We start from the raw sequence: 13,822 nt of genomic DNA on the forward strand, positions 1-13,822 counted from the left end.
ATTTACAGGATCATTCAATTACTCAGGACTACCTACGTGGGGGAGCTCTGCTGGCGTAGTGCCTAAGGCATTTGACTGCTAACTAGAAGGCTGGTGGTTCAAACCCACCAGCACTCCGTGGAAGGAAGATTGGGGAATCTACTTCTGTAGAGATACCACCTCAGAAACCCAAGGAGGGGTCGCTATGAGTCAAAATTGACTCAACAGCAGTGAGTTGTTTTTTTTTTTTTAGCCTACTGTAGGTACTGTTCTAGATGCTGGGAATACAGTAATGAACCAGATAGGCAGGTTATGAAGGAGACAGAAAAAATAAGACAGCTTGTATGAGGCAGGGTACAAGTCTGGGAAGGCCTCGCTGAGGTGACATTGAGCAAAGACCTACTCAAACTCACTGCTATCCAGTCGATTCCAACTCATAGCAACCCCTTTTGGGTTTCCGAGGTGGTAAATCTTTACAGAAGTAGATTGCCCAGTCTTCCTTCTGCAGAGTGGCTGGTGGGTTTGAACCTCCAACCTTCTGGTTAGCATTCAAATGCCTTAGGCACTGTGCTACCAGAGATACTTACCTACAGGAGGTGACAATATCTGGGAGAAGGGCATGACAGGCCGAAGGCACAGCCTGTGCAAAGGCCCTGAGGTAGGACAATACCTAGCAAGTTGGGGGAACAGAGAGGGGTTGGAGTTGGAGGGGTTGGAGAGGGGTTGTGTGGTTGGAGTGGAGTGAGCAGGAAGGGTACGGCAGAGTGATGACGTGAGCTGATTGTCTAGGATCTAATGGGATGACGAACACCCAGTGATTGCCACTGGCCCCCTGGGAGCAGGGGAAGCCCCTGCCCAAATCACGTGGAGCGAGCCGGGCTGCCCCTCCGTGCCTTGCAGGCTCACAGCTTTCCATCGTTTTCCACTTGCTTCCAACTTCACAGCACTCTGGAGTCGGTTCTGGGCTTGGGACAATGCCCCCAATGTCCCAGGAGGCCTTAGGGGCAGAGCCAGGTACTGCAGGCCGTCAGAGCTCCAAGCCGAGAGAGTAACTGGGAAACTCCTGCCCGCAGGTTTTTTGCAGGACGCTCAGAACAGATCTCACCTTCCCAGGTGCAGGGGGCTGTCTCCAAGGACCTTAACGCCTTCCTTAGCAACCTACCGCTGTCCCCATGGCAACAGGGGCGGGGCCCGACCCGGATGCGCCGGTCCTCTGATCCGTCAGGGGCGGGGTATCTCGCCTTAAAACCGGATTGGAGGAGTCCCGCCTGTTCTACTGGCCCTTTAAGAGGCTCCGCCCGGCGAGGCCCCCCAAAGCGCCCTGATTGGCCCCGAGAGCGACCGAGCGCAGCCGAACTTGACGCACCGCCCGAAGCCTTCCCGCCCCCTTCCCTCGCGGCTCTTCAGCCTCCCTAGCCAATCACCGGTCGGCGCGCCGACCTTCACTCGCATGGTCACGCCCCAAGGGGAGCTCTCATCCAATCAGCGTTCTCATGAAGGGCTTCATTAGCATGCAGGGGCGGGACGGGGCGGGGCGCGGGGCGGTTGGTTGGAGCGTCGCAGCAGCCAAAAGCTCCGGGAAAGTTTCTTTGGAGGTGAAAACAGCCGCGGAACTCTGGGCCTGGGCTGGGGGCGGGGGTGTGGGGGTCCTAAGGCCGGGGCAGGGCACTTCCCGGGCCGGGAGTAAGCGGGCCCGGGTCTCCCGGGAGGCGATCGTCCAACAAAGGATCCCGGGACGCCCGCCCTCGAGGCCTCCCCGCCCCAGATCCATCCCCCTTAGGCGTCCCGGGCCCGGCATTCCCAGGGTCTCCATCGGAGATCCCCGACTGGGATCCGCCTTGGGGCGCTCCTCACCTCCGCCCCCGTGTCTTGTGTTTCAGGTCCGGTGGGGAGCAGCCATGTCCCACGGCCCCAAACAGCCCGGCGCGGCAGCCGCGTGAGTACGACGTCCCCTCGCGTCCCCTCTCCTCCCCTCCCCCGCCCGTCCAGCCAACTTGGGGCTGCAACCCCAGCTCCGATTCCCTGTCTGAGCTCCTCGACCCCCGCACCCGGGGTCTTGACTCCCTCTCCTGTGTCAAGTCCCCTCCTTCTGTCCCCACAGGTTCGACCCCGCCCCGTCCCCGCCCCCTTTCCGCAAGATCCCAACCTCTCACCCTAGTTATAACCCCTAGTGCTTCTCCCCGACCTCTGTGTCCCCCCGACTGCATCTCCCACGACTGGCGTCCCCTCGCTTCCAGCTCCGCCGTCGGTGGTGCCTAAAAGCGCGGGGGTCAGGGTTGGGGTAGGGAAGGGTCTAGGGGCAGGGAGTGACCCTGGTATTCGGTGGCTCCAGGCCGGCGGGCGGCAAAGCTCCGGGCCAGCATGGGGCTTTCGTGGTGGCTGTCAAACAAGAGCGAGGCGAGGGCCCTAGGGCTGGAGAGAAGGGAACCCACGAGGAGGAGGTGAGACGCCCTGTACGGTGTGTGGGGGGATGCCCTGGGTCCAGCCTGTAGCAACCTTGAGATCCTGCCCCTATGGTCAATTTGAATCCATTGTGGCTCCACCCATAGCCCAGATTTCCAGACCTGTACCAGACATCACGCCCCAAACAGGTTCAGGTTCCGCCCATTGGCTAATACTAAGTAGGCCCACAATGAAGGCCCCGCCCACCCACCAGTTTTCACCTCCTTTTGAGAATTACCTTCCCATTATCCTACGGCCCTGCTTCCTGCGATAACCCACGCCTACTGCTGCAGCCCACGCCTACAACAGATGCCAGCTCCATCCTTGGAACAAATCCAGTGGCCAGTATCTCTGGCCTTTGCATTCCTGGCCAGGTCCCCATTACCCTTCAGAGTTCCTAACTCCTGACCAGGCCATATCCCAAGCCCTTAAGCCCTTCCAGGTCCCACCGGCTGACTAGGCCACGCCCACTCTTGCCCCACCCACTCCCCAGGCCCTTCCCTAGCCTCCAGGCCCCTCCCAATACTGTGCTGTGCTGCAGCCCGTGAAGAAGCGAGGCTGGCCCAAGGGCAAGAAGCGGAAGAAGATTCTGCCCAATGGGCCCAAGGCACCTGTCACGGGCTATGTGCGCTTCCTGAATGAGCGCCGGGAGCAGATCCGCACGCGCCACCCAGACCTGCCTTTCCCCGAGATCACCAAGATGCTGGGCGCTGAGTGGAGCAAGCTACAGCCAGCCGAGAAGCAGGTGGGCCTGCTGGGACCCTTGACCTCACCTCCACCACTGGGGCACCCTGGGACAGCCATACCGCCAAAGGATGGGGCACAAAATGTACTCTTCCTGCCTGGAGAACTGACCACCTCCAGCTTGGTGTAACAGTTAAGTGCTGGTCTGATAACCGAAAGGTTGGCAGTTCAAACCCACCTAGCGGCTCCACAGGAGAAAGACCTGGCGATCTGCAGGTCTTATGGCCAAGAAACGCCTATGAGGCAGTTCTACTGTGTCACATGGTGCCACTGTGAGTCGGAATCAACTCAGTGGCACCCAGCAACAACAGCTCGTTGGAGGAGAGGGGAGCAGTAGGCAAGAAAAGGACTAAAACCTACCCATCAGTGTGGCTAGGTCTGAAGAAGTGGATTGGGACTGGACTTTTACGTGAAACTTAACTGTTTTCATTCATTGTAAAATTGCAAAATCATCAAGGAAATGTAACCCAAAACACACCACCAGTTCCCTCCTTCAGATGGAATTCCACAGGCAGAAGCAAGTGCAGGAGGCCGTCCAGGCGTCAGCACAGCCTGGACCGGGGGGCGCTCAGAATGGATTCAGGGTTGTCGTGTGGGAGGGGAGGCTGGGTTGAGGTTGGAGAGCTTGGAGTAGCCCTGAGCCACAGGTGGAGGAATGGGGCTTTGTGCCAAGGGCAGCAGGGAGCTATGGAATGTTCAGTAGTGAGAGCTAAGTGATGGTGATACCCCTGCCAGCGGTACCTGGATGAGGCTGAGCGGGAGAAGCAGCTGTACATGAAGGAGCTGCGGGCCTACCAGCAGTCGGAGGCCTACAAGATGTGCACTGAGAAGATCCAGGAAAAGAAGATCAAAAAAGGTGGGCGGTGCTTCAGCAGCTGGGCAATTCAGTGCTGGGATGGCCACTGATACACACCTCCGGGACTCAACAGTGGCCTGGGCAGGCCCCATCCCACCCTCTCCACGGGGCTGAGTCTGGTGGGGGAAGACAGACACACAGGCAGTTATGATGGAGGAGGAGAGATGAGGCACACACAAACCCATAGAGGCAGGGAATGGGGGAGCCTGACTTGGAGTCGGTAGAGGGGGAGGGTCGGGAGGGTGTTACAGGCAGAGGGAACAGCATGTGCAAAGTGTGAGGTCAGAGCAGGTGAGGTGGTGTAGAAATTTAACTGCCCTCTTCCCTCCTCCACCAGAGGACTCAGGCTCGGGGCTCATGAACACCCTGTTGAATGGACACAAGGTAAGTGCCCCTCCTCCAAATCGGGCACCAGGGGTCTTCACTTCTGGGGGAGAAAGGTCTGAGGGTTCTGGACCCTGGTGAGCCTCTCCTCTTTCAGATGACCCCAGCAGATGCACACCGGGCAGTCTCACACTGGGAGAATTGTTGGACCTTTCAGGCCCAGGTGGCTAGGGGACATCTCAGGAAGGGGCGTGGCTGCCCCTAAAATAAGCTGTCTCCTTGACCTTTTGTCCCAGGGTGGGGACTGCGACGGCTTCTCCACCTTTGACGTCCCCATCTTCACTGAAGAGTTCTTGGACCAAAATAAAGGTGAGTGAGGACCTCCGGGCTGGCTTGCAGGTGCACACCCAGTGAAGGAGGAAGGGATGGATGGGCTTGCGGGCTCCAAGACAGGAGGCAGCGGATGGTGGAATTTACCACTGGGAGCTGCCCTCCTCCCCTTGGCCGGCCTGGGAACTGACCTGCCCCCACCCCCCTGCAGCGCGGGAGGCAGAGCTGAGGCGCCTGCGGAAGATGAACGTGGCCTTCGAGGAGCAGAACGCCGTGCTGCAGCGGCACACGCAGAGCATGAGCAGCGCGCGCGAGCGCCTGGAGCAGGAGCTGGCGCTGGAGGAGCGGCGGACGCTGGCGCTGCAGCAGCAGCTGCAGGCGGTGCGCCAGGCGCTCACGGCCAGCTTCGCCTCGCTGCCTGTGCCCGGTGCGGAGGCCCCGCCCCCGAGTGCCACGAGCCACGTCCCGGCCACCCCGGCTCCGCCCCTGACCTATCCCAACCATCCGGGTCTTGCCGCCCTCCCCTCCATACACACACACCAGCCAACCCCGATCCCTTGGCCTTGCCCCCAGCCACCAGACCTTGCCTTTGATGGCCACGACCCTCTTCTCCAAAGGCCTCGAGCCCCGCTACTAACCGGCCTGGCCCCCCACGTCCTATCCCCGACCGTCATGAGCCCCGCCCCAAGCCCAGTGCGTCCAAGCTGACCCCTGGTCTTTCCCACGATGCACTCACCAGCACCCCCGCCACGCTCTCTGAGGCCCCGCCCCGTGACCCCCAACCCCCGGGTCAGTTTCTAGCTCCGCCCCCTGTGTTCGCCCCGCCCCTCGCAGGTGCCGCCCCCTGTGATTCCGCTCACCCTGCCTGCTCCATTGGCGGCCTCGGCTGATCTGGCTTAACCTCCCGCGCCCCGCCCACACTGACCGACTCTCCGCTTCCCTAAGACCCCGCCAACGCACGCGCGAACCGCGCTGACGCCCCGTTCTTGTAATCCCTGTCCCCCAGGCACGGGCGAGACGCCCACGCTCAGCACCCTGGACTTCTACATGGCGCGGCTACACGACGCCATCGAGCGCGACCCCGCCCGACACGAGAAACTCATCGTCCGCATCAAGGAGATCCTGGCCCAGGTCGCCAGTGAACACCTGTGAAGGTGTCGGCCCCCACGGCTCCGGAGAAGACAAAGCTGTGGGCCCGGCCCTCTCCTGCCCCGCCCCATGGAGGAGGGGCCAGGGGTCCGCCTTTGGGGCCAGCCCGATCCTGCACCTTGGGGGCTCTAGCTCCCCAAAATTAAATTTCTACACCACCCCCTGTAGCTTTTAACCTCTGCAGCACTCACCCGGCCTATGGCCACAGGGCCCCAACAAGGTCTGCATGGCTCACACGACTGCCACACACTACAAGGACACGGAAGAGGGCTCCCCCTAGACGTGGCCTCAGGACACGGGTAGGGGGAGTCCCGCTGCAGCACGTACACCCGCCCACTCCGGCCCCGACACGGGACAGCCAACAAGCCACACCGCTACCCTGCGCAGCGCCGCAGCTTGCCACAAGAATGCAGCGTGGAGCGGGCCCCTTCTGGGGCTCTGGCCGGGTGGCCGGGGCCTCTGCCTGTCGCCCTCCCGTTCCAGCACTCCAGAGTCCCGGGAGACTGGTACTGACCAGCCCTGCCTGGCCCAGCTGACGGCCCTCATGGAGGTGACCCCTGCGGCCACTGCTTAATCTGGACTTTTTAAAAATAAAAACAAACTGAATTTGAGCCTGGGGCTTGTGAGTGTTTTGGGGAGTGGAGGAACCAGACCTAGGGTCCCTTCACCAAGACAGCCTTGCTGGGGATCCCAGGCCTGCCGGCTTAATTCTGGGAGAGCGCCAACGCACGGCCCGCGCCTGTTTCTCAGATGGGGAAACAGATGGAAAGACTCGACCCCAGTAACAACATCCAGCCCTGCCCCTGCCAAGGCTGTGCTGGACTCCACTGCTTCTGGGGACCATGACAAGGAGTGGGGAACACAGTCGGCCACCTCATCCCTCAATTTGGTCTTCCCCACCCAGGTTCTAATCCCTGACTGTTCACTTCCTGGAAGCTTGGCTTTGGGTGGGGGTGACTTCACGCTCAGATGTTTTTTTAATTGTGCTCAAACACACATCACACCAAATTGAGCACTTCCACCATTTCCTAGTGTTCAATTCAGTGGCATTTGGCACATTCACAGGACAAGTAGCTCCTCTACCTGGTTCCGGAACATTCTCAGTAACACCCTCCTCCCCAAATGAAAATAAACTCTGAACCCACTAACAAAAAGGGCCTTGATGATGCGGTGAAGCGCTCATCCACTAACCACAATGCCTGCAGTTCAAGCACACCTGGTGGGTCCTTGGGAGAAAGATCCAGGAATGTGCTCTGTAAGGACTGCAGCCTACAAGACCCTCCGTGGACTTGTGAGTGGTTCCTTAGGAAGGTACATGTGCTGCACAGTGTGGAAGGGCGTGGGGGGTACACATGTGTGCATATATGGGTATATTTGTGGGCATTTGTATATTTCTATTTGTATATGCGACATATATATTCTTATATATATAATAGAGCCCATAGGGGGCATGCTAAAGAAACATCTTAGACATAGCCAAACACCTCATGGTACTGATTTACTGGGTTTGAAGGCTAAGGGCCATCAGTGTGGGGACAACTAGGTCAGTTGGCATGACATGGTTTATAAAGATAATCCTGGTTCCACATCCTGGTTTTGTGACTGATATCTGGGGACTTCAAAGCTTGTGAGCAGCTATCAAGTACAAATATTGGTTTCCTCTTGTGTGGTACAAAGGAGAGTGTGGTAGTTAAATTTGTGTGTCAACTTGGCTGGGCCTGGTTGAGTGGCTGGGCAGCTGTGGTAGTTATTCTCCATGATGAGACTGGCAGTCAACTCCATGATGGGATATACCACAAGCAGCTGAGTAGCTGCCTTTGGGATGTGGTCTGCTTCCCATATATAAGCAGTAGCCTTGGGGATAGTCTCTAGCTTATGGCACGTTTGGACCTTGCATGTAGCTGTGTTGTTATTCAGCAGCCTGCCATGCTCTGCCAGCCTGGGCCTTACAATGAACTTGAACTAATGGCCTGCTGTGTGGTTTGGTAACATTGGGACTGTGCCTTTTTACTTGTCAACCTTGGGCTTGTCAGCTTCAGCAGCCAGCAGCTGTCTGAGTAAAGAAAGCCTCCAGCTTCAGTGGACCGGGAGCAGAAGGCAGAGCTGAAACCCAAGGCTGAGGGGCTTTCACCCACCCCTAGAACCTGGTACTTTGAACTTAGACTTAAAGCCTCCAAACTGTAAGAGAATAAACTCCTATTTGTTAAAGCCATCCCATTTGTGGTATATTCTTGTCAGAGTGACACTAGGGAACCAGAACAGAGAGTGAAGGGAACAAAAGATTCAAAGAAACAATCAGTCCACAGGCCTCATGGCCCACAGCCTTCTCTACCCTGAGACCGGAGGAACTAGATGGTGCCCAGCACCACTACCAACTGCTCCAACCAGGGACACCATCGAAGGTCCCAGTCAAAATGGGATAAAAACATAGAACAAAACTCAAATTCATAAAAAAAAAAAAAAAAAAGTCCAAACTTACTGGGCTGATAGAGACTGGAGGAACCCCTGAGAGAATCTCTCTGAGACACCCTTTTAATCAGGAACTGAAGCCACTCCCTGAGGTCACCTTTCAGCCAAATAATTGTTGTTGTTGTTGTTAAGTGCCGTCGAGTCATTTCTGACTCATAGCGACCCCATGCACAGCAGAACGAAACACTGCCCGATCCCATGCCAGCCCCACAATCCCTGCTATGCTTGAGCCCATCATCGCAGCCACCATATCAATCCATCTCCTTGAAGGCCTCCCCCTCTTTCGTTGACCCTCCACCCTACCAAGCATGACATCCTTCTGCAGGGAATGGTCCCTTCTTACAACATGACCAAAATAGGTGAGATGAAGTCTGGCCATTCTTGCTTCCAAGGAGCATTCTGGCTGCACTTCCTCCAGGACAGATCTGTTAGTTCTTTTAGCAGTCCATGGTACTTTCAGCATTCCTCGCCACCACCACAACTCAAAAGCATCAACTCTTCTTCGGTCTTCCTTATTCATTGTCCAGCTCTCACATGCATACAAGGCGATTGGAAATATCATGGCTTGTGTCAGGCGCACCTTAGTCCTCAAGGAGACATCCTTGCTCCTCAGCACTTGAAACAGTTCCTTCGCAGTTGACTTTCCCAATGCTACACGTCATCTAATGTCCTGACTGCTGCTTCCATTAGCATCGATTGTAGAACCAAGCAACATGAATTCTTTGACAACCTCAATCTTCTCTCCATTTATTGTGATGCTGCTCATTGGTCCAGTTGTGAGGATTTTTGTTTTCTTTATGTTGAGACGTAATCCATACTGCAGACTGTATTCTTCAACCTTCATCAGTAGGTGCCTTAAGTCATCCTCACTTTCAGCAAGCAAAGTTGTATCGTCTGCATATCTCAGGTTGTTAATGATTCTTCCTCCAATCCTGATACCACGTTTTTCTTCATATAGTCCAGCTTCTCGGATTATTTGCTCAGCATATAGATTGAATAAGTGTGGAGAAAGGATACAACCCTGACGCACTCCCTTCTTGATTTTAAACCATGTAGTGTCCCCTTGTTCTGTTCGAACGACAGCCTCCTGGTCAAGGTACAGATTCCTCATGAGTACAATGAAGTGCTCGGGAATTCCCATTCTTCTCAATGTTATCCATAATTTGTCATGATCCACACAATCAAATGCCTTTGCATAGTCAATAAAACACAAATAAACATCTTTCTGGTATTCTTTGCCTTGAAGCCAAATAATAGATTGGCCTATAAAATAAACAGTAACACCCATGAGGAATGTGCTTCTCAGAACAATCAACTCTGTGAGATGAACAGGCCACATTTGCCCCCAAAGTAAAGAGAAGAAAGCAGGGAGGGGGAGGGAATCTGGAGGGATGGACAGGGCAGGCGGGGAGGAGGTGGGGAGCGGGCTGGCACGCTGCAGGGGGGGATGACAGCCAATGTCACTGAGCTATTCGGTGCGAATTTGTTACACGGAAACGAACTTGCTATGTAAACTTTCACCTAAAACACAATAAAATGTTAAAAAAAAGGATAAAAAATACCCTAGGGGGCATTTCTGCTTTGTCATGTGGGGTCATTAAGAGTTGGAACGGACTCCATGGCACCCAGGAACAACAGACAACCCATTGACAGTCCCTCTTCTTTCTCCCATTCTCCCAGCCCCTGACAGCCACCCACCACCTGCTGTCCAAGGACCTGCCTAGTCTAGATTTCTCACGTGAGTAGGATTATATTCTCTGTGGCCATTGGTGTCTGGCTCCTTTCACTCAGCATCATGTTTTTCAGCTTTATCTGACACAGCGTGGGTCAGTGCTGCATGAGTTTTTTTGATTTTCTTGTTGAGAGTATGCACAGCAAACCACACACCAGCTCAGCAGTTCACACCTGTATGATTTTGTACAGGTCCATGACACTGATGATGTTCTTTGAGTAGTCCCACCATCCTCACCCTCCTTTGCTCAGTTCTGTGCTTCATGACTATTACTGGCTGAATTTACGGTTCCATCATATGGATGGACCATGTGTCTTTCTGTTCACCTGTTGTGGACACTCAGGTTGTTTCCATCTTTTGGCCGTTGTGGAAGATGCCGCACTCAACACTGGTGTGTAAAGATCTGAGTCCCTGCTTTCCGGTCTCTTGGGCAGATACCTAGGAGCGGAATTGCTGGGTGATATGGTAATTCTATATCTATATCTTCGGAGCTCTGGTGGTATAGTGCCTAAGGCACTTGACTGCTAACCAGAAGGCTAGAGGTTCAAACCCGCTAGCCACTCCTCGGAAGGAAGTTGAGCAATCTACTTCTGTAGTGATACTGCCTCGGAAACCCAAGGAGGGGTCGCTATGAGTCGGGTCTGACTCAATGGCACATAACAACAAAAACATGGTAATTCTAAAGGATCCCTGGTGGCCCAGACAGTTAAGTGCTCAACTGGTAATTGAAAGATGGGCAATCCCAATCCATCCAGCAGTTCTTCAGGAGAAAGATCTGTTCCCATGAAGATTATTATTGTTAGGTGTTGTTGAATTCATTCCCACTCACCGTAGCCCCTTGCACAACAGACAAACACTGCTCTGTGCTGTGCCGCACTCATAATGATATGTTTGAGCACACTGTTTCAGCCACTGCATCAACCCTTCTCCCTAAGAGCGTTCCCCTTGTTTGTTAAGCCTCTACTTTACCAAGCATGATGTCCAGGGACTGGTCCCTCCTGATAACATGTCCAAGGTCCATGAGATGAAGTCTTGCCATCACTGCTTCTAAGGAGTCTTCCAAATTTCGTGGCATAGATGAGTGAGAGCTTCCAGCACTGCATCGGTTTGTTGAAGCATCTCAGCTGCTATGTTGTCAATTCTTGGAGCCTTGTTTTTCACTAATGCCTTCAGTGCAGCGTGGACTCCTTCCTTCAATATTATCCGTTCTTGATCATATGCTATCTCCTGAAATGGTTGAATGTTGATCCATTCTTTTTGGTAAGTGACTGTGTATTCCTTTCATCTTCTTTTGATGCTTCTTGCATCATTCAATATTTTTGCAATTCAAGGCTTGGGTTTTTTCTTGAGTTCTTTCAGCTTGAGAAATGCCAAGCGTGTTCTTCCCTTTTGGTTTTCCAACTCCAGGTCTTTGCACATTTCCTTATAATACTTTATCGTCTTGAGTTGTCCTTTGAAATCTTCCATTCAATTCTTTTACTTCATCATTTTTCCATTTGCTTTAGCTACTCTCCATTCAATAGCAAGTTTCAGAGTTTCTTCTGCCATCCATTTTGGTCTTTCTTTCCTTCTTGCCTTTTAGTGACTTTTTTTATTTCTTCATGTATGATGTTCTTGATGTCATCCCACAAGTGGTCTGGTCTTCAGTCATTTGTGTTCAGTGCATGAAATCTATTCTTGAAGTGGTCTCTACTTCAGGTGGGATATATTCAAGATTATATTTTGGCTGTCATGGAATTGTTTTAATTTTCTGTAGCTTCAACTTGAACTTGCATATTAGCAATTGAGAGCACAACCCAAAATGGGAAGAAACAGCTGCAAATATCTATTAACGATTGAAACATGGAATATACGAAGAGTGAATCTAGGAAAATTGGAAGTCATCAAAAATGAGATGGAATGCATAAAGATCAGTCTCCTAGGCATCAGTGGGCATAAGGGACTGATGGATTGGTATTGGCTGTTTTGGACCAGACAGTCATATGGTCTACTATGCTGGGAATGACTAATTGAAGAGCAATGGTGTTGTATTCATCATCATAAAAAAAAAAATGTCCACTATCTGACCTGAAGTACAATGCTGTCAGTGATAGGATAATATCCATATATCTATGAAGAATAACAGTTAATATGACTATTATTCAAATTTATGCACCAGCCCCTAAAGCCAAAGATGAATAAATTGAAGATTTTTCCCAACTTCTGCAGTCTGGAATTGGGCAAACATGAAATCAAGATGCATTGATAATTACTGCTGGTGACTGGAACATGAAATTGAGAAACAAATAAAAAGCCCTCGTAGTTGTAAAATATGGCCTGGGTGATAGAAATGATGCTGGAGATCGCATGAAGGAATTTTGCAAGACCAGCGACTTATTCATTGCAAATACTGTTTTTCCACAATGTACACGGCTACTGTACACGTGGACCTTGCCAGATGGAATACACAGGAATCAGATCGACTACATCTGTGGAAAGAGGTGACGGAGGAGCTCAGTATCACCATCAGAGCAAGGCCAGGAGCTGACTGGAACAGACCATCAGTTGCTCATATGCAAGTTCAAGTTGAAACTGAAGACAACTGAAACAAGTCCGTAAGAGCCAAAGTACAACCTTAAAGATTACAGACTGGGAAACTTGAAGCAGCTCCACTCTGACACCCGGACTCACTATGAATTGCAGTCAACTCCATAGAACCGAACAACCACATGGTCATTGTGTGATAAACTTTTGGAAGAACTACCATCCTGCCCACAACAGCTAAACCGTTTTGCAAGCCCACTGGCAATGGATGAGGGGTTCCGATGTCTCTAACCCAGGAGATTCTTGTAGGCGCCTTCTGGTGTCCAGAACCTTGTTTCTTCCTTTGTACCCATGGATCCATTCACTCATTCATCCTCTGAATCAATGTCTGAGTGCCCACAGTCTGCTGGGCACTGTCCGCTGGAAACAGATACCCAGTGGGGAACAGAAGAACCAACACCCATACCCTGCGTTTGCTGACAGTCTAGTGGGGGCGGAGGACAGGACACAAGGCAGAGAGAGAGGAGTCTATCTGGTAAGTCCAATGGTGCCAAGTGCTGCGGAGAAAAACAAAGCCGGAAAGACCCATGGGAGTGGCGAGTGCCAGGAGGTGACATTTGAGCAGACCCAGAAGGGGGAGAGGGAGGGAGCCTGTAAGAGTATTTGAGCAAGTGTCTGTGCAAAGGCCCTGAGGCAGCATGGGCCTGGATAGTTGGAGGTGGCTGCAAGGAGGTCCTTGTCGCTGAAGCAGAGTGAGGGAGTGAGCTGAGAGAGAGGAGGAGGGGAGGGCAGGGAGGGGACCGGGCAGGTCATGCAGGGCCCTGTGGGCCTAGGGAGGCCTTGGGCTCCCCCCCCCCTCTCCGCAGGAAGGCGGGAGCCCTGGAGGGCTGAGGAGCCCAGGAGGCGCTCAGGTTCCACCGGGGTCATTGGAAGATCCAGTACGTGAGCACCAGGGCAGGATCGTGCCGGGCACAGAAGTGACATCCTAGTTCTGGGTCTGCACCAGGCCCCCCCGCGGACCGCCCGGCGAACCCGGGGAGGGCGCAGCTGGCGCTGGCAGGGCCCAGACACCTGGGCCCGCGCCCCCTCCACCGCCCGCGGTGTCGCCTTCCCGGGCAGCTCGGGTTCCCGGATCCCCTTACCCGGACGGCTCGGCTGTCGAGTCGGGGGAGGGGAGGCTGCAGGAAGCGGCGGATCCGGCGGCGGCGGTGGCGCGGGTGGCCGAGCTGCTCCGGCCATGGAGAGCGCCACGGCCCGCGAGGACCGGGGGGCCG

General features: G+C 53.8%; 2 protein-coding genes across 2 annotated transcripts in view; both read left to right on the forward strand.

Moving 5' to 3' along the window:
• The first annotated feature begins 1,877 nt into the window (after nucleotides 1–1,877).
• Nucleotides 1,878–5,827, forward strand: HMG20B (high mobility group 20B). The gene is made up of 8 exons (XM_007951023.2): nucleotides 1,878–1,915; nucleotides 2,312–2,420; nucleotides 2,963–3,166; nucleotides 3,901–4,021; nucleotides 4,359–4,405; nucleotides 4,642–4,714; nucleotides 4,887–5,102; nucleotides 5,682–5,827. Exons 1-8 carry the CDS (start codon nucleotides 1,878–1,880, stop codon nucleotides 5,825–5,827), a joined length of 954 nt encoding a protein of 317 aa, XP_007949214.1.
• A 3,913-nt stretch (nucleotides 5,828–9,740) lies between these two features.
• The window catches only part of GIPC3 (GIPC PDZ domain containing family member 3), an 8,184-nt gene continuing 4,102 nt past the window's right edge, over nucleotides 9,741–13,822 (forward strand). Inside the window, exons 1-3 of the mRNA XM_007951024.2 lie at nucleotides 9,741–9,768; nucleotides 13,415–13,490; nucleotides 13,555–13,804. Coding sequence (XP_007949215.2) covers nucleotides 9,741–9,768; nucleotides 13,415–13,490; nucleotides 13,555–13,804 — 354 coding nt within the window. The remainder of the gene's footprint in view (nucleotides 9,769–13,414; nucleotides 13,491–13,554; nucleotides 13,805–13,822) is intronic.

The sequence above is a fragment of the Orycteropus afer genome, unplaced genomic scaffold, assembly GCF_000298275.1.
Source record: "Orycteropus afer afer isolate SDZICR_OR568_19922 unplaced genomic scaffold, OryAfe1.0 scaffold00291, whole genome shotgun sequence".
NCBI classification, from domain to species: Eukaryota; Metazoa; Chordata; class Mammalia; order Tubulidentata; family Orycteropodidae; genus Orycteropus; species Orycteropus afer.